We start from the raw sequence: 18776 nt of genomic DNA, 5'->3' as shown, positions 1-18776 counted from the left end.
GATACCTCAATAGTTTCCACACGCAGGCTTATCTGCTATCTTGAAGACGGTCACAATTGCTGGTATTGCTCAGGTCACTAGGGATGTCTTCATTTTTCCAAATGTGTGGGGAAAATCTGTGGAGTCTCGGTACCAGTTCCTTGCTACCAGCCTTGTAGATTTCAGCAGATATGCCATCTGGTCCAATAGCCTTGGCTTCCTTGATGGCATGCCAGACTTCTGGAATACAAGGGTTGGTAAGGGATCCATTTTAAGAGTTCTGAGGAGATAGATTTGACTGGTATCTGCCCCAGTGGACTCATGGTGCAAAAGTGCACAGGCCATATGAATGGTGGATTTAAACCCTTCCAGAGTTCTTCAGTATTGTCTTAATTTGTGTACGGGACAGAGAGCTTTTCATGAAGACACTGTTGGAGATCTTTATAGAGGTGTTTGGGTCTTGAAGAGATTTGGTGCTGAGAGACCTTTGTATAACTTATGACTTTTTTCAGTGTTTCAGAGCAAGCTGGTTTTTTCAGAGTGGATCTGACAAGACAGTGATATGTGCACCAGTCAAAGAAGATTAAGGTCAGAAGGGACCTCAGGAGCAAGACCATCCCCAAATATATAATCCCAGCCAAGGATTTGCCTAGCTTAAAAACATCCAAGGATGGAGATTCTACAACCTCTCTCAGTAACCTGTTCCAGTGCTTTAATACCCTCCTAGTGAGAGAATTTTCCCTAATATTTAACCTAAACTTTCCTTGCTACAACTTGAGACCATTGCTCCTTGTTCTATCATCTGCCACCACTGAGAACAGTCTAACTTCATCCTCTTTGGAACCACCCTTCAGGTGGCAGTTATTAAAACCTCACCCTCAGACTGCTCTTCTCCAGACCTAAATAAATCCAGGTCCCTCAACCTCTCCTCAGAAGTCATGTGCCATTTTTGTTAGAGGTACACCGATAGCTTGGTCTGATATTGGATTGGCACTGATATAAAGAAAATTGTCTGTATTGGAAATTGGCCTGATATGGCCAATAATATGGCTGATAAATGCCTGTGCATGTGCGCAGCTGCAGTGCAGCACGTGCATGGTGAGGAGCACAGCCTGGCAGCATGGAGAGCTGCTTGCAGCTGGTAAGTCTGTTGTGGTGGATGGGAAGGGCTTTGTGGGGGCAGATCAAGGCCCCCTTGCAGTGAGGGAGGGAGTGGGGCTACAGCTGGGACTGGGACTGGGACTGGGGCAAGCACTGTCCAGCTGGGGTGGGGCAGGCACAGGATGGCCTGGCTTGTCTCGGGGGCATAGGGAAGGGAGAGGGTGGTGCTGCTGGGTGCCACACATCTGGTGGCTCATTCCCCTACTCCCGCCACTTATCCAGGATGGGAAGCGGGGTGTGTACCCTCAGATTTGCACAGTATAGGGTGGGCTACTACCCTTTGAGCCTGATGATACAGCCAGTTTTCTATCCACCTTAGTCCTTTCATCCAACCTGGACTTAGCTTGCTTGTGTGAAAGTTGTGGGAGACATATCCAGAGGTTTGGTATGATGTCCGCTGCTCTCCCAGAATTCATGGAGCCAGTCATCTTGTCATAGAAGGCAATAAGGTTGGTCAGGCATGACTTCCGCTTGGTGAATCCATGCTGACTGTTCCTCCTTTACCTTCTCCTCCAAATGATTAGAAATGGATTGCTTGAGGACCTGCTCCACAATTTGCCCAGGGACTCAGGTGAGGCTGACTTGTCTGTAGTTCCCCAAAGCCTCTCTTCCCTTTCTTCAAAATTGCTTCTATATTTGCTCTTTTCCAATTGTCTAGGACCCCTTCTGATCGCCATGAATTATCAAAGATAATGGTTGGCAGCTCTGCAGTTACATTGGCCAACTCCTTTAGCACCCTCGGGTGCATTGCACCTGGACCCATGGACTTGTACACATCCAACTTCTCTAAACAGTTCCTAACCTGTTCTTTTGCCGCTGTTGGTTGCTCACCTCCTCCCTAAACTGTGCTGCCAGGTGCAGTCGTCTGGGAACTGATCTGGCTTGAGAAGACTGAGGTGAAAAAGGCATTTTCCACAACGATTTCATTAGGTTGCCTCCCCCATTCAGTAGGGGATCCACGCCTTCACTGATCTTCCTCTTGATGCTGACAGGTTTTTAGAAACCCTTCTTGTTACCCTTCATGTCCCCTGCTAGCTACAACTTCAATTTTACTTTAGACTTTTTGATTGTATCCTTGTATGCCCAAGTAATATTCTTATATTCCTCCCTAGTTTTGTCAAAGTTTCACTAAAGAGTTCCCTAAGCTGAACTGGTCTTCTGCCATGCTTGCTTGTCTTCCTGCACATTGGGATGGTTTTTTCCTATGCCTGCAGTAAAGTTTCTTTACAAAACAACTATCTTGGACTGTTCTCCCCCTCAGACTGGCCTACCAGGGGATCTGGCCCATCAGATCCCTGAGTGAATCAGTCTGTTTTTCTGAAGTCCAGGGTCCTTATTTTGCTGCTCTTCTTCCTTCTTTTCCTAAAACTTTTCCTAAAAACTTCCTTACTTCTCCAGAAATCGTTATCAGCTCCTCACATGGCTTGGTTGATACGGACATCCATTCCATCCCAGGCTTTAAGAATAACGTTGAGGAGGTGCCAGTTCTTAGAGCAAGGCTGCCTCCAGGTTTTCATATTTCATAGATTTCATAGACGTTAGGGCTGGAAGGGACCTTGGAAGATCATCGAGTCCAGCCCCCCGCCCAAAGGGCAGGAAGTCAGGTGGGGTCATAGGATCCCAGCAAGATAAGCATCCAATTTGCTCTTGAATGTAGGTGGTTCAAGCAATGTAGGTGCTTGAACCACCTCCGATGGCAGACTGTTCCAGACCTTGGGGGCTCGGACAGCAAAAAAAATTCTTCCTTATGTCCAGCTTGAAACGGTCTCGCAGTAGTTTATGACCATTCGACCTCGTCATCCCTTGGGGCACTCTGGTGAACAAACGTTCCCCCAGATCCTGGTCACCCCGATAAACTTATAGGTGGCCATCAGGTCACCCCTGAGCCTGCGCTTTTCCAGGCTAAAGAGCCCCGTGGCTCTCAGCCTGTTGTCTTAAGGTCTGTTTTCCTGATCTTGTATTTGTCACACTGCCTGAAAATGGCATTTGTGATGACAAGTCTATATTCCATGGATTTGCTAAGGAGAAGGATGCTGTTGGAGTTGGCTTTCGATGCATCTTCATTCCCAGTGATGCTGCTTGAGAGTTCCAGGTCACATCCAACTCTGGCATTGAAGTTACCCAGGAGAATGATCTTGTCCTCCTTGTGAGTGTTAGTACATGATCCAGGCTGGAGTAGAACTGTTCTTTGATGTTATTGTTAGGGCATACACACTGATGATGCTGACATATTGATTGTTGTATAGTTTAAGATGGAGGGTCATATCATAAGACATTCATTAATTCACACAGGTAGCTCAGTAAGGTGACTGACAAGCTGATTCTTGATAGTGAAGGTGATGCTGTGAGCCTATCTGTCCTTAACCAGTTTCCCTTTACAGAAGGTGTAGCCTTGACCCTCGTCCCTCAGCTGACCCATATCCGGTCATCTCATTTCACTCGAAGCGGCAGTGTTCATGGTGGAAGGGTAAAGTTATTATTGAAGAAGAATCTTAAGCAAGACAGCTCAAGAAACTGGAAAGAAGTCAGAATCCATTTTCCTTCATTACATTCTCTCAATCCTCTTTCACCAGGAACAGGCACAAATTATTTATAGTTTTTTTTCGAATTGCTTACTTGACTTTTCCCAGACTGGTTCTATCTTATTCTTTAAATGTGCCTTCCTTTGCAATTGAAGAGGAAAATAATTGTTTTATCTGTCAGCATTCTAGGCTTGGTTTGTGGCCTTGGAAACTGTCTGGAGATTGTAGTTAGGCATCCATGGCATGCCTAACAATCAATAATAGTAAGTCTAGAGACCTGATTATAGTGCTACTGCAAATGTTTATTTGCACACATGCACCAGTCTTTGATGAGGTGGTTACAAATAGCAGGCAGGCAACAGTCCCCTCTGCTGAAACACCCTGCCTCAAGAACTGATGATATAGAGGTTAGTGCAGTGGGCCAACTTGTTTGCTGATTACCACAGTTTGTCTATTTGTGACTATAATGGTTGCCTTTTTCCTACCTTTAGTGAGTAAGGCTAGAAGACTAACAGCAACATGGCACTTTTCCACCAAGACTAAAACTTTGCTGGAGAGCCAGAAAACCCTCTTGAAACAAAATAAATAAAAAAACAAGTTCTCTTCCCACACCCCTGGAAAAAAAACACCCCTGTATACTGTGTATAACAGCGCCATCTGGTGTCCTTTCCCTAACCGGTATATTGTAATAGTGATTTTTCTTCTTTGCATGTTGTTAATCTAATGAAGATGGATTTTTGTGTTTCTGAGAGTCCCCCACTTTTGAAACCAGTAGGAAGCTACTCATCTAGTTTGTTTGTGTGTAATACTTGACATAGTTGATAAAATTGGCTCAATAAGGAACTGTTTCAGGAAAATATTGATACTCATCTGTCTGATTGGAAGTTTGATGCGTCAGATCTTCTGTACTGTTGGCATGGGCACAGTCCCGTACACATTTTGCCCTTCCAAACTGCGTTGCTGTCACCATTTGGTGGCTAGCAAGAGGATGCAGGCTGACAGGTTGGTGGTCCCTGGAATGAGCTGGAATAACTATAGAAATGTACAGCTTAAAATGCACTAACCCTTTTCCTTGGGATGTCATCTGGCATATTTCAGAGGGACTTGAAACAGGGTAATGAATGTGTATGTTGTTCCTCTATGTTGTCTCTTGGTCAGTTCAGTTCTTTCCCCTTTAAGTATCCCTCTGTCAGGGTGGTGGAGTCTGTATGCTTCTCCAAAAGAATGACTACATAGGCTGGTACGTTGTAAAAGCTCAGCCAGGTTAATTTTCCTACACAGCAACTACTTACTTAAACACGTGTCTAAAAGGTTACAAGTTGTTAGCCCTGAATGCTGCTGGTTAAGGCTCCTAATGGTTTGTGTGCTCTAGGCTTAGCAGATAGTTCCAAAAGTTTCCAGTTCCTACACATTAAGTAGTTCTGTTTACATCAGATACTTGAATAACAAGTATCAACCCCTCTATGATGTTATTGATATCCGTAGACCTTCTGCCACTTGTGTTCTAGACTTTGGCACCATCCGTATTAATCAGCTTTAACAATCAATTTGAACACTGGTGCTTGTCAAGTTTACTTCCACAGGCACCTGAGTGATGTGGGGTCACTCCTGTTTTGGTCAAAGCTCTGTGCTCTTAGCAAAGCCTTTATGGCAGCTGTACATGCATTGATCAGCACCTAAGTGATTTGTTACTCCATTGAGGCCCATGATCCTAGGACTAAAAATTTTCTCCCAGAATAAATATGACATGCATTTGTATCCCTATACATTCCGAATGCTGTACATATAGTGACACTGATATTTCTGTTGTCAACGCTGCTGCTTGTGTGAATGGATTTTGGATTTTACTGATTCCCTCCTTTACTTTGCTTCCCAAATGTGGAGAGCAGGGAGTAGGAAGGCAGTAGCCCAAGGCTGACGTGGATTGGTTAATGGATGTAGTTTGTAATATGGGTTTCTTTTACCGGTTCTTGGGTTTCTTTAATGCAGTGCCATGCAGAGGTACCTGGGCTAGTTCCAGATGACCTAGCTTTGATGTTGGAGGCAGCCTAATTAGCTCTTCAGAGAAGGACTTGTTACAGAGCTAGCTTTGGTATCACTACATGACACTGCATTGTGCATTTTAGACCTCCCCATAGTCTTGCAGGAACTCCTTAGGGTGGTGATCCTCAACAAGGGTGATACAGTATTCTGGAGAGGGTGCTGTGGGGTATCATGCAGTTACCACTGCAAACACCTACATTGGAGTTCACAAGGTAAACCCAGAGATTTCAAATAAGAATTCATAGGGTCAAAAACATTCTGACCTGTTGTGGTCTTTCTGAGTTCTTTGCAACAGAAGAACTGCTCTATTATTTTTCCATAGTCAAAAAACAAGTGAAAGCAAAGACTAGGCATTTTCTAGTGAGTGCCTTGAGCCTAACAAGGGGTGTTCTGAGTCTAAAAATGTTGGGCTTATGGGCTTAGTCAGTCATGTCTGTTGGTCTCTCACTCTCTCCTTCATGTGGCTTCTTCCATTGGCAGCAGATTGAACCAAGGAAAAAAGCAAAACCGTATGAATAATTCGTGATGCTTCTCAACCACTGTTAATATTTTTGTTTCTTGTTGGTAAAAGTGGCTATGAGTTTTGCCCAAAGAACTAATAAACGTAGCTTTCCATTTGGCTTTTGTTCAATATGTAGAAGAGGTAAGCAGATTAGAAATTTTCAATTGGGAAAAGAGCAGCTGTTAATTACCTAAAAGGGGAAAAAAGACTTCTGTGTCATTTAATTAAACAACTGTAATAGACTTATGAGTTATCAAATTAACCAAGGTTGAACTTTTGTAGAAACTGCACAAATAGGAGGAAAATTCCTTTAACAAACCCTTGAGCTTGAACTGAAAAGTCTGCTCCAGAGCAGTCAAGTTTTGTAGGAAAGGAAACCAAGCGTGCTTTTCCAGTCTTGGTCTGCAAATAATATTTCTTCCAATATGTCCCATATGGTAGATTTCCAAATTGCAAGTATGATCGTAACTCTACTTTCAGGTAGGCCAGGGCTGTAAACTACTAGGCTGCCAGGAGCTGCACCCTGTGAAGGAACCATCCATCCCTCAGCTCTCCCCTTCTCCCATCCTTCTGCACACTGTGGGGAACCCAGCTGCCCCCACCTCCACCCCAACTGGACACACCTCACAGGTAGTCAGTCCCACTCTGCTGCTGCATACACAGCCAGAGCACCTGGAGAAGGGGCAGGAAGCAGAAACTGGATGAGGAAGAGGGAGCCCAGAGACCCTGGCTACTGCTTCAGCAGGTGCAATGGCAGCAGTTGTGGTTGGGCAGGAGCCTGTGGGCCACTCTAACTCCCTGCACTCTGTCTGTTAGACAGCCCTGATATAGGCTGACTCCATATTAACAGGCATCTCAGTTAATGCTACATTAGATATATAAAGGCCTTTCACACTTTCGAGTTATTGCTTCATATTTGAAATACATTACTGTATTTGTTTTATAAGGTAGCAACCTTATTAAGGTAGCTTCATATTACAGTGGTTTCTTTTGCCAAATGGTGAGGGCTTAAGACGTGATTTAAATGAAAGCTTAGCTTGTAAAGTCCAAAATGGTATCTTAATACATAAATAAGTACAAATATACCAAGCCACTATGAATTGAAGTGTCAGCATGAGCTAGTAGTGGGCCATGGAGAAAACGGAGGGAAGGTAAGATACGCTACTGTCCTAGGCACTGTTGAAGTTGTGTTTGAATCTTACAAGTTATTGGGTTAGGTATCTCCTGAACAAACCAGTTGGAATTGGTGGACAGTGGTCATTGAACATCTGTCTCCGCGTAAGAGATCAGGAAAAGAATACGAATATAAGTAGCATAAATGCATCTGAGGCCCCAGGAGGTGAGAGAATTTTTTTCCATTCAGGTTAACTCACTGAACTATGTTGCTGAAAGAGCAGGAATGTACTGTGGGTACAACTATTCTATCAGCTGCTGAACTAATAAATCAAGCTTCTGCTGACAGGTTTTAGAATATCGGGTCTCTAAATGTGTAAATCCTTAGAGTGTGACCCTATTATCTTTCTGTTTTAAAATTCAAGGATAGGATTCAGAGTGACCTGGACAAATTGGAGTATTGGGCTAAAAGAAATTTCATGAGGTTCAACAAGGATAGTTGTCAAGGAAAGTAATTACGCTGCTGTTTTCTTCACTGGTGAGGCTACATCCAGAGTCCTGTGTCCAGTTTTGGGCTCCTCATTACAGAAAGGATGTGGACAAGTTGGAGGGAGTCCAGCAGAAGGCAACGAAAATGATTCCGGGAGCTGGGATACATGACTTCTGAGCAGAGGCTGAAGGACCTGGGTTAATTTAGTTTGGAGAAGAGAAGACAGGGATTTGATAGCAGTCTTTAATTACCTGAAAGGCAGTGCCAAAGAGGATGGAGCTAGACTGTTCTCAGTGGTGGCAGGTGAGAGAACATGGAGCAAGCATCTCAAGTTGCAGCCAGGGAGGTTTAAGTTAGATATTAGGAAAAACTTTCTCACTAGGAGGGTGATAAAGCATTGGAACAGGTTACATAAAGAGATGATGGAATCTCTATCCCTGGAGGTGTTTTAAGACCAGGGTAGACAGAGGCTTGGGTGGGATGATATAGTTGAGGATGGTCCTGCTTTGAGCAGGGGGTTGAACTAGATAACCTCCTGAGCTCCATTTCACCCCTAACTTTCTATGATTACAGACATAACCCCCCCCTAAAAATGGCACTTTAAACTCTGTGTGCTCCCACCAAAACCCAGCATATACCCAAAAGGGGGCATCACATTAGTTGGATCTGGCTTGCCCAACATCTGTATAGATTGGGTGCTTTAACAGGGCTTTTACGGCACTTTTATCTAATAGCTGATTGAATCAGCTTTGGATAAAAGCTTCAAAAAGCCCCACTGAAGCACCTGGTCTAAACAAACATTGCAGAACCAGGTCAAACTAACACGCTGCTTCTTCCAGTAAAGGCCCCCATACTCCCCTCCACACACATGTATGTCATCAGCCTAAGGTCCTGCTATTCACTAATCCTGATAGCACGTGGGCACCTGTCTTTTTTCCTATGCATTGTCATTTTTTTGGCCTTAAATAACGATTTTGAATTTATTTCTTCTTAAAGGTATGGGATATATGAACGATGCAGAGAGTTGGTGGAAGCTGGTTATGATGTACGGCAGCCAGACAAAGAAAATGTAACACTCCTCCACTGGGCTGCAATCAACAACAGGATAGATCTGGTGAAGTATGTGTTATTATTAAACTAAACATTAGGTAATCAGAGCTATAAACGGATTTAATGTTTAGAATGTGAAGTAGTTTTAATAGTTCCTTTCATGGCCATCCAATTTCAGTTTTAAGTGTAAAATTTGAAAGTGAGGAACCTACTAGCTTAGATACTTTGCAGAGACTCTAATGTCTAGTGCTAAAATGAAAACCTGTTAAGTCCAGGTCTAATTCAGATTGTTTTAATGAACTGGATAAGGTGCAATTTTTTCAGTGCAGTTATGCTACTGTAAAATTTCTCATGTTAAGCTAATGGTTCCTTTTTGGTTTTCAATGCGCAATGTGGCAAAATAGTGTGCATGCAGTCAGTGAACTTGAAAGCTCTCTTTTATTTGTGACCATTCCATTGTATTGCCAGATGAAAGGAAGAAATGTGTTTCCTAGTTTAATAAGGGTAAGTGCTTTACAAGGAAATATTCTGTTATCTCATTTCTGTTCTTTTTGTCTTCTGTAATACAAGAGGCGATAACTGAATTAATCCTTTGGTAGTCTAGAACCAGATACAACAGTGCTTTTAATATTGTAACCCCTTTCTTTTAACTTAATACAAGGGTTAAAGCCTAGGGGTCGGAGAATTATGGATTTAGTGTTAAAACTGAAAGACTAAAAGTAAAATTCCAAGTCCAAGATCTATAAGGATGTTTTAAAGCATACGATTTTCTTTTTGAGAACCTTAAGAGCCCAGTTTTGGAGGGTTAATGTCTACTATTTAATATTTTGTCATCTGTATATGAACACTAATCATTTTATCTGACGTTAAAAAATTATGAGCTTAAATGTATGCAGTAAATGGGTACCTCAGAGTACCTGGTATAAAATGCATGGATTCAAACTGCATTCTGCAGAATAGTTCCAATTTTGTTAGCAGGTTGTACAACAACATAGGCACCCACATAAAATGAGCACAAATAGATTTATTTTAGGTGCTACCTAAGCATTGTGTGCTTCATCAGAAGCCATTACCAAACCAAACTGTTTCCTATGTTGAAAAAAAAGGTTCCATCATGATTTGCTTTTAAAAGGAGCTCTCTTACTCCCCACCCCTCTTTTGTTGATGACTCTACCTTCTATGGAAAAGGACAGAAGAACTGGGAATTAGTTGGTGTTTCTTAAAGACTGAGGAACACCTTTTTAAAGCAGCTCTCATGGCAAGGGCAATTGCTAGTTTCCTTTAACACTGTCATGGACAAATATAAAAGGATGACAGCACTGATGTTGCAATATCTTTGAATTTAGGTCTGTGGCTTTCTTCTTTTAACAGAAAACAGATAGTGTTCTACCTCCTGCTATCATCCTAAAGCAGAGTCTGTATGTGGAATTGATAAGTAAATCTATGGATCTTCTTAAAAAAAAAAAAAAAAAGCAAGAACTTTTGTGAGGCCTGTTGTATCTTAATCCTTCTCTTTCAATACTCCCTTTCTGTGTTTTCCTTCCATCTGACAATTTAACTATTTAGTTTATTAATAATCCTTAATTTGGACCACTAGAACATATATAGTTTTTCTTTAATAAACAATAAAAGCCTTTTGTTAAAAATGTAACTTACTTTTGTATGTGTTTAGTCGGTTACAAGGCTGACTTACGTGTAATGAATTAATCATTGGAGTCAAATGGAAAGGCATATACTTATGCTGTAAATACTCCTATCATAGTTAGCACTTTTCTTAATGGTGTCTACGAATTGACTAGGCATTGAAACAGCTATTCACTCATCTGCAAAAAGGAACATTGGATTTGATGAAAATGTAGATGTAGACGTTATGTATATGGAGATAGGTACTGTGGAAATTTTTCCTTCAGGCTAGGGACAGGAATTACACATGAACCAGTATAAGTGGTCAGAAACCAGTTTAAATCTGTAACACAATAGAAATTCAGTGCACATAAACCACTTTCAAAATGGCCAAAACCAGTTTAAGATAAACCTGGATAGATATCGTATCAGACTGAACTGGTTTAGGTAAAATTGGTTTATTGAACTTCTGTTCCAGATCCCTTCCAGATTCAAGTTAAGTCTGTCTCCCAGCTTCCCAGGATGCTTTACACCTTCTTTGCAAACCACCCCCAAATTGCCAGGTGGGTGGGCTAGCCTTGTCCCAGGCTGTTTGCTCCAGCTGAGCAGGGAGGCATACTTTAGTGCCCGGCTTCTGGCTTGAACTGTGGGGGCATGTGGCAGCATTTCCAGAATCAAAAGTGAAAGTTGGTTCACTTGCTTGTTGGTTCAGTCTGTGCAACTCAGACTACCCTGCAAAGATTGAATTGGTTTAGCCTCGGGCTTTTTGACTGTCTGTACTTAGCCTTAACATTATGTGTTTGATGCCAAATTCTTATCTGTTTTGTGAGCCCTAAATGCATCTACAAAATAAGGGAGCTTTTAGCACTTTCTGGTTGTGCGCTTGTCCTTTCTTCCATAAATTAAAAAAAAAATACAGATTTTGTAGGTATCATTCCTAAGGCTGATTTTAAACTCTGCCTCACTCCAGAAAAGGAAAAGAGATTTGAAATTATGTAAAATTTATCTTTATTGGCACTTGAATTTAAGAACACCAAGGTTTCCCATCTCTCTTCTGTCGTAGCTATGATTCTGAAAAGAGAAATGTGTTATGGCTCAAAACACTTAGTTACGATTCCAGAGACAATTTTGTACATGTTTTATCAGCAAAATAACCTCTTAAAACAACTTTGAGAACAGAAATGGCTCCAAACAGGAATTGACAGATTTGAAAATTTGTAGGTGGTTATTTCTGAATAAGTATTCAGATTGTATAGTAGCTTGCTTAGATCTGAATGCCTACATTTTAGGGTACCTGAAATCTGGCTGTGACCAAATTTTTCATGTAGCGCTATGAACACATTTAATAGAGGTGTGATGATGAAAGCATAAACCCTGAAGCAACCAGCACCATGACAGCTGCTTAAAAAGGAGTAAGCCATGTTCATAAAAAATATATAAATAAATAAAAATTGGCAAATGTACCCCTGATTAATTCATCTTTATTAGGTCAGGGCATCCTATCACAAGTTTACCTGTACATGTGCTTATGACCAAAGACTCAACTTCAGTTGTAACAGGTGTTTTCTGTTAATCTGCACTGAAAACATTATACCATCATAAGACTTTTGACAAAATTAACATGTAAAAAATGATTGCTTTTTACTGTTAGGTGCTTTGTTACTCAAACAAAAAAAATAGTGTTTCTCACCAACTTGATCACTTCGGGAAAAGTGTTCTCCAGTAAGAAAAACAATTATCTCAGCTCACAAGAACTACATGTGGTTATAAATATGAATTACTACAGATTAGATATGGATAATTCATTTTGGTCCTACAGGTGGTTGGTCTGCTTAAAAATGTTTTTTTAGAAAATTTAATTTCTATCCAGTCATTTTTAAAGTATCTTATGTTTTTGTCTTTGCCTAACAACTGTAATTGAGAAGCATGTAAAATCTTTGCACTCGTTAAAAGCATAACAAAAACATTAATTCTTGGAATTATGATTTCAGTGGGGACATTCCAGTGATAACATGTGCTACAAGTTAAATTGTGTAAAACTGTATTATACCTTCGCCAAAATTTTGTGCGCCTTTCTTTAATGGGCAAATATAAACTTCTGCCTAAGATTTTGTTTTAAAATCAGCTTTTAAAAAATAGAAAATTGAATGTACCTATACCGTATACATTTCAAGTAAATCACTTCTTTCATGAGAATAATTTTAATTGGCACTATCTGGACTAAAATTGTGCTTTTTATTCTGTTTTCAGATACTACATATCTAAGGGTGCCATTGTTGATCAGCTGGGAGGAGATTTAAATTCCACCCCTCTTCATTGGGCAACGAGGTGGGGAGCCAAATTCTAGATTTTCTTTACTCCTGTACTTGTTTTGCTTGTTTGTTTTTTAACAGTCTATTAGTTATTCCACTTCAGAATGATGTTTAGACATTTGGTTGCAAGTAAGAATGGAGCATATATGATTGATTGGTGTCCAAGGATGTGGGCTCTTCTGATCAGGCTGTCAGTTTTAGTTATAAAAGAAAGTAATCACTGAGAAAAGAAAGATGTATTGCATCAAGATTAGAGTTATCGGTCACCTGGTGGCTGTTTTAATCCTGCTTTTGGGATCTCTCTTGTTTATCTAGCATGTTTAGCAACATGGAGACTACGTGACTCAAAAAATGGTTTGCACAGGATGTGGTCCACAGAGAGCTCCCTTTCAGGTTCAGGGAATTATCAAAAATAAATTTCAAATGAAGGAAGAAATCTGATTCATAATTGGGAACTTGTCAAAGACTGAGGGGATGAATACATATCTGAGGATGGTACCAGCAGTTTACTTTTCTCTGGTGATTTATTTGTTTAGGTGAAGTACATCCCCTATAGGCAGAAATGAATGGGGAAAGAAGAACGTCTACAAATATTTATAATTAAGCACTGCAAAAGAGGCTCAGAATATTGGCTTCTGAAAGATTTAAATAATCAAGTTTATTTTTCATAAATGTATCAGGGGGATGGAGACCAAAGCCCTGAGTTAAGTGGGGAAGCAGGTGACCTGGAAGAAGCACAAGCAGGAGGCAGCAATGTATGTTGTCTTCTCATTCTTCATGGGAGAGTAAGGCAATTGGCAAGTTACCTCATATGTCTGTACATGAATGCACAGAGCCTGGAAAACGAGCAGGAAGAATTTGAAATCCTGCATGTGGTGGCAGGGAGCAGGGCCAGACTTGATCATGTGAGGCTTCCACCTGATGGTGCACAAGTCCTGGGAGTTGTACGTGAGTTGTGGGGCATCCTGTGTGATAGTTTGACTGGCCTGACTCTTTTCCTTGCTGCCATGTGCAGCTTTCAGAACTGATTGGAGCCATGTGCCACTGGGCAAATGTGCCTGCACAGGCAATGAGCAGCCTAATGGCCCACCACTTGCTGCTGCTAAGATGAGGGGGTGCTGGTGAGATGTGCTGGGGTGTGTGGGGTGGGGTCACATGCTCCCCCACCCGGCCTACATCCCCCTCTACAATCTCCTCACACATGCACACCCCTCATAAAGACAAATCCCCCACACATACCCACCCACATCCCACACCCCACCACGCACACTGCCCCCCCAACCACACCCCACACATGCAATGAACAAGAGTAAGACTTAATTTTTGAGCTATTATTCAATCACCTCTGTATATACAAATACTTAAATCAGGACAATTTTTTTTAATACAATTAAAATATGTTATAGTAGATGTTTGACTTGCAGTATGTGATTTTAGGGGTTTCTTTTTCCTGTTTCAAGGTGGCAACCTCCCTAGGCATACTTCTGGGGGCAAGGGGAGGGACTATTGGTCCCAAGATGGTAACTGGGGCCAGGCATCTGTCAAGGGGCAAGCTATCCTTGTGGCTCTCAACAGCTCACCAAAACTCATTAAGTGGCCCTCCAGCTGAAGTTATTGCCCGCCCCTGGTGTAAACTGTTCAGAGAGGACAGGGAGGGGAGAAGAGGAGGAGTAGCACTTTATATATAAAAGAAAAACTATGATTACTTGGAGATAGGCCTGTTGAAAGTCTCTGGGTTAGGGATGGGGGAGAGTGCAACAAGGGTGATGTCATGATAGGTGTCTGCAGTAGGCCACCAGGCCAGGAGGATGAGGTTTTCTTTAGACAGCTAGTGGAAGATTCCTGATCACGGGCCCTGGTTCTTGTGGTGGATTTCAGTTACCCTGGTGTCTGCTGGGAGGGCAATACAAGGGACAAGAGAGATAATGAGAAGGGTTTCTAGCAGTCTATCAACAAGAAGAAGATCAGGGGAAGTGTGGGTCCCTTAATGAATGGGAGAGGCAACCTAGTGACCGATATTGTGGAAAACACTGTTGTTGTGGAAAATTACTTTTTTGAATCAGTCTTCTCATGCAGGGTCAGCTCCCAGTCTCTTGCACTTGGCAGCAGTGTTTGGGGAGGAGGTGAGCAGCAATGGCAAAAGAACAGGTTAGGGACTGTTCAGAGAAGTTGGACATGGGGCTGGACACTATGCACCTGAAGGAGCTGAGGGAGTTGGCCGATGTGATTGTAGAGCCTCCAGCCATTAACTTTGAAAACTCATGGTAACTGGGAGAAGTCCCATACATTTGGAAAAGGGCAAATATAATGCCTATCTTGGAGGAAGGGAGAAAGGGGACCTGCTGAGCTACAGATGCGTCTGCCTCACTTCGCTTAGTCCCTGCAAAATCATGGAGCAAGTCTTCAAGGAATCCATTTCTAAAAACTTGGAGGAGGAGAACGTGATTAGGAACAGTTAACGTGTTCACCAAGAGGAAGTCATGCCTGACCAACCTGATTGTCTTGTATGACAAGATGACTTGCTCTGTGGATGCTGGGAAAGCAGTGGACGTGATATACTTTAACTTCAGCAAAGCTTTGGATACAGTTCTCCCACAACATTCTCACAAGCAAACTAAAGAAGTCCAGGCTGGACTAAAAGATTGCAAGATATGTAGAAAACTGGCTGGATTGTCAGGCTCAATCAATGGCGCGATTTCTAGTTGGCAGCCAGTATCAAGTGGAGTGCCCCAGGGGTTGGTCCTGGGGCTAGTTTTGTTCAAAATCTTCATCAACTATCTTGAAGATGGGATGGAGTGGATTCCAAGTTGCAGATGACACCCAGACTGGGGAGTAGTAGATATATTGGAGGGTAAAGCTAGGATCTAGAGAGAGCTAGACAAATTGGAGGACTGGACTAAAAAATTCTCATGAGGTTCAGTAAGGATAAGTGCAAAGTCCTGCACTTAGGATGGAACAATCCCATGCATCAGTATAGACTGGGGACCAACTGGCTTAGCAGCAGCTCTGCAAAATAGGCCCTGAGGGTTACAGTGGATAATAAGCTGAAGATGAGCCAATAGTGTGCCCTTGTTATGAAGGAAACTAACAGCTTAGTAGGAGCATTGCCAGCAGATTGAGGGGAATGATTATTCCCTCTATTTGGCAATATTGAGGCCACATCTTGAGTACTGTTTCCAGTTTTGGGGCCCTCCCTATAGAAAGGATGTGGATAAATTGGACAGAGTCCACTGGAGGGCAACAAAAATGGTTAGAAGGGTAGGGCACATGACTTCTGAAGAAAGGCTGAGGGAACTGGGCTTGTTTGGTCTAGGGAAGAGGAGGCTGAGAGGGGACTTGCTAGCAGCCTTCAACTCCCTGAAGGGGGGTTCAAAAGAAGATGGTGCTAGACTGTTCTCAGTGGTGGCAGATGACAGAACAAGGAACAATGGCCTCAAGTTGCAGCAAGGGAGGCTTAGGTTAGATATCAGGAAAAATATTTGCAGGTAAGAAAGCACTGGAACAGGTTACCCAGAGAGGTTGTGGAATCTCCAACCTTGGAGGTTTTTAAGACCTGGGTAAACAAAGCCTGATTTAGTTGGGGATGGTCCAGCTTTGAGCAGGGGGTTGGACTAGATGACCTCCTGAGGTCCTGTCCAACCCCAAGTTTCTGTGACCTATGATTTTGACAAGTTCAAGCAGAAAATCCACTAATTAAACCAATCTGCTAGGCTCTACATTTAAGTGTTATAACTAATTTAACAACACATAACTATGCAAGGGTTACTGAAGGAAATTTTTAATTTGAATTAGTAATAATCTTTTCAAGTTTGATTCAAAGAATATCTGACTGAATGGTAATTGTTCAAAGCCATTTTCTGATAGCATGAGAGGCCTTCTCTAACAATTATGTATATTTGGCGTGATCAACAAAATGACGAGTAGCCCTAGCCCTATTGGCTGCTTATAGATGTTTAAAAAAAACCTATAAAAATTGCCTTTTACTTTAAACTTGGCATATCCGTGTGCGGAGCCCAGCACGTGCTTGGAAGAGGCATTGCCATAGTTGGACCTGCTTTACCCAGTGTCTGTATAGATCATGCATTTCGGTTGGGTTTTTTTGGTGCCCCACCAAAATGATGCTGTGGACCCAGATCAAACGAATATGCTGCTGCTTTGGTAAAGCACAGGGTTTTGTTTTGTGTAGTTTTTTTCTACACCTGTAAGCAGCCATTATGCTAAAAAGATCTTTATAGAATTTTTAATGCAGTAGCGGGGGAAGCTCAGCCTGAGAACTACCGTACTTGTTTTCCCTGTTTTCTCTCAACGTTCTAGTAGAAATTGTTGTTCCACACATCCACAGGCTCTGGATGAATTAAATAAAATTAAATGAACTAGCCTACTACATAGACTCTGGAAATCCATTGAAGTATGTGTTAGTAGATTACTGGTTCACTTGTGTTTTGAAAGCTTTTAGGCCTTTTGCCTGGAAATGCATATGAGGCCGTCATCAACAGTGTATTAATTTGTGTTTGGTGACTTCTGTAGGATGGTCATATGAGTTAAGCTAGTCTTATATTTGCAGAATTGGATTCAAAGTGATTATCATTTTCAAACTCACTGTTGTCTTATGTTTCAGTTTAGAAGTATTAAACACAAACTAGAGTTTAACATTTTTAGTTAACAATTATTATCCAAATAATGAATATGTTACCAGGTTTTATATACACAATTAACTAGGTGTGTTTTGTGTTCACTTCTTATGTTTAGACAGGGTCACTTATCCATGGTTGTACAACTGATGAAATATGGTGCTGATCCGTCACTAATTGATGGAGAAGGATGCAGCTGTATTCACTTGGCTGCCCAGTTTGGACATACTTCTATTGTTGCTTACCTGATAGCAAAGGGACAGGTAAATTTTAGTAAAATAATTCACATTAATTAAAGTGACTTCTAAGCAGATGTGTTCCAGTAGTAAGGAAACAATAGAAAACTCTGCTTACAATTCAGGTAATTAAATGTTTTGCCATTTTGAAACTCTTCTGTCTTTATGTTATTTTGTTTTACTTTCAACCGCTTCTTTTAAAATTTAAGCATGTGTAATATGCCCATGTATGATTTTTTTTCCAATGGCATAAATATTTTAGCTTTTATTCACATGTGAAGTAACAGTATAATGTATGTAAATATTAATGGATGTGTTGCTTTCATAGTTTCATATTTAGTAGGGTCAGAAGGGACCTGAGCAGATCATTAAGTCCGACCCCCTGCCATGGCAGGAAAGAGTACTGGGGTCAAACAACCCCAGCAAGGTGATTGTCTAGCCTTGTCTTAAAGACCCCCAGAGTAGGAGCCAGCACCACTTTGCTTGGAAACTGGTTCCAGATCCTAGCCACCGTGACAGTGAAGTAGCGCCTCCTGATGTCTAATCTGAATCTATCCTCTGCCAGTTTGTGATCGTTATTTCTAGTCACTCCTGGCGGTGCTTGGGGGAACCGGGACTCCCCCAATGCCTGCTGGTCCCCTCTGACTACTTTGTAAACAGCACTAGATCCCCCCTCAGCCTTCTCTTGTGGAGGCTGAACAGGTTCAGGTCCCTGAGCCTGTCCTCGTAGGGCCTTCCCTGCTGCCCCCGATCATGCGAGTGGCCCTCCTCTGGACCATCTCCATGTTGTCCACATCCCTCTTGAAGTGCAGCACCCAGAACTGGATGCAGTACTCCAAGTGCTGCCTGACCAATGCCGCATAGAGAGGGAGTATCACCTCCTTGGACCTGCTCAAGGTGCATCTGTGGATGCATGACGGCGTGTGGTTGACCGTCCTGACTGCATCCCCACACTGCCGGCCCATGTTCATCTTGGCACCAATGATGACTCCAAGATCCTTTTCTGCCTCTGCACTGACAAGAAGGGAGTTCCTCAACCTGTAGGTGTGGTGCTGGTTCTTCCTCCCCAGGTGCATCACCTTGCACTTCTCGGTGTTGAAACACATCCTATTCT

General features: G+C 42.1%; 1 protein-coding gene across 1 annotated transcript in view; it reads left to right on the top strand.

The window, feature by feature from the left end:
* ZDHHC17 (zinc finger DHHC-type containing 17) overlaps positions 1–18776 on the top strand; it is a 131086-nt gene that overhangs the window by 55862 nt on the left and 56448 nt on the right. Inside the window, exons 3-5 of the mRNA XM_019543177.1 lie at positions 8807–8929; positions 12734–12811; positions 17545–17689. Coding sequence (XP_019398722.1) covers positions 8807–8929; positions 12734–12811; positions 17545–17689 — 346 coding nt within the window. The remainder of the gene's footprint in view (positions 1–8806; positions 8930–12733; positions 12812–17544; positions 17690–18776) is intronic.

Source organism: Crocodylus porosus, unplaced genomic scaffold (assembly GCF_001723895.1).
Source record: "Crocodylus porosus isolate Cpor-Errol unplaced genomic scaffold, CroPor_comp1, whole genome shotgun sequence".
Classification (NCBI taxonomy): Eukaryota; Metazoa; Chordata; order Crocodylia; family Crocodylidae; genus Crocodylus; species Crocodylus porosus.
Note: the sequence above shows the minus strand (reverse complement) of the source record. Positions and strands in the feature narration are given on the sequence as shown.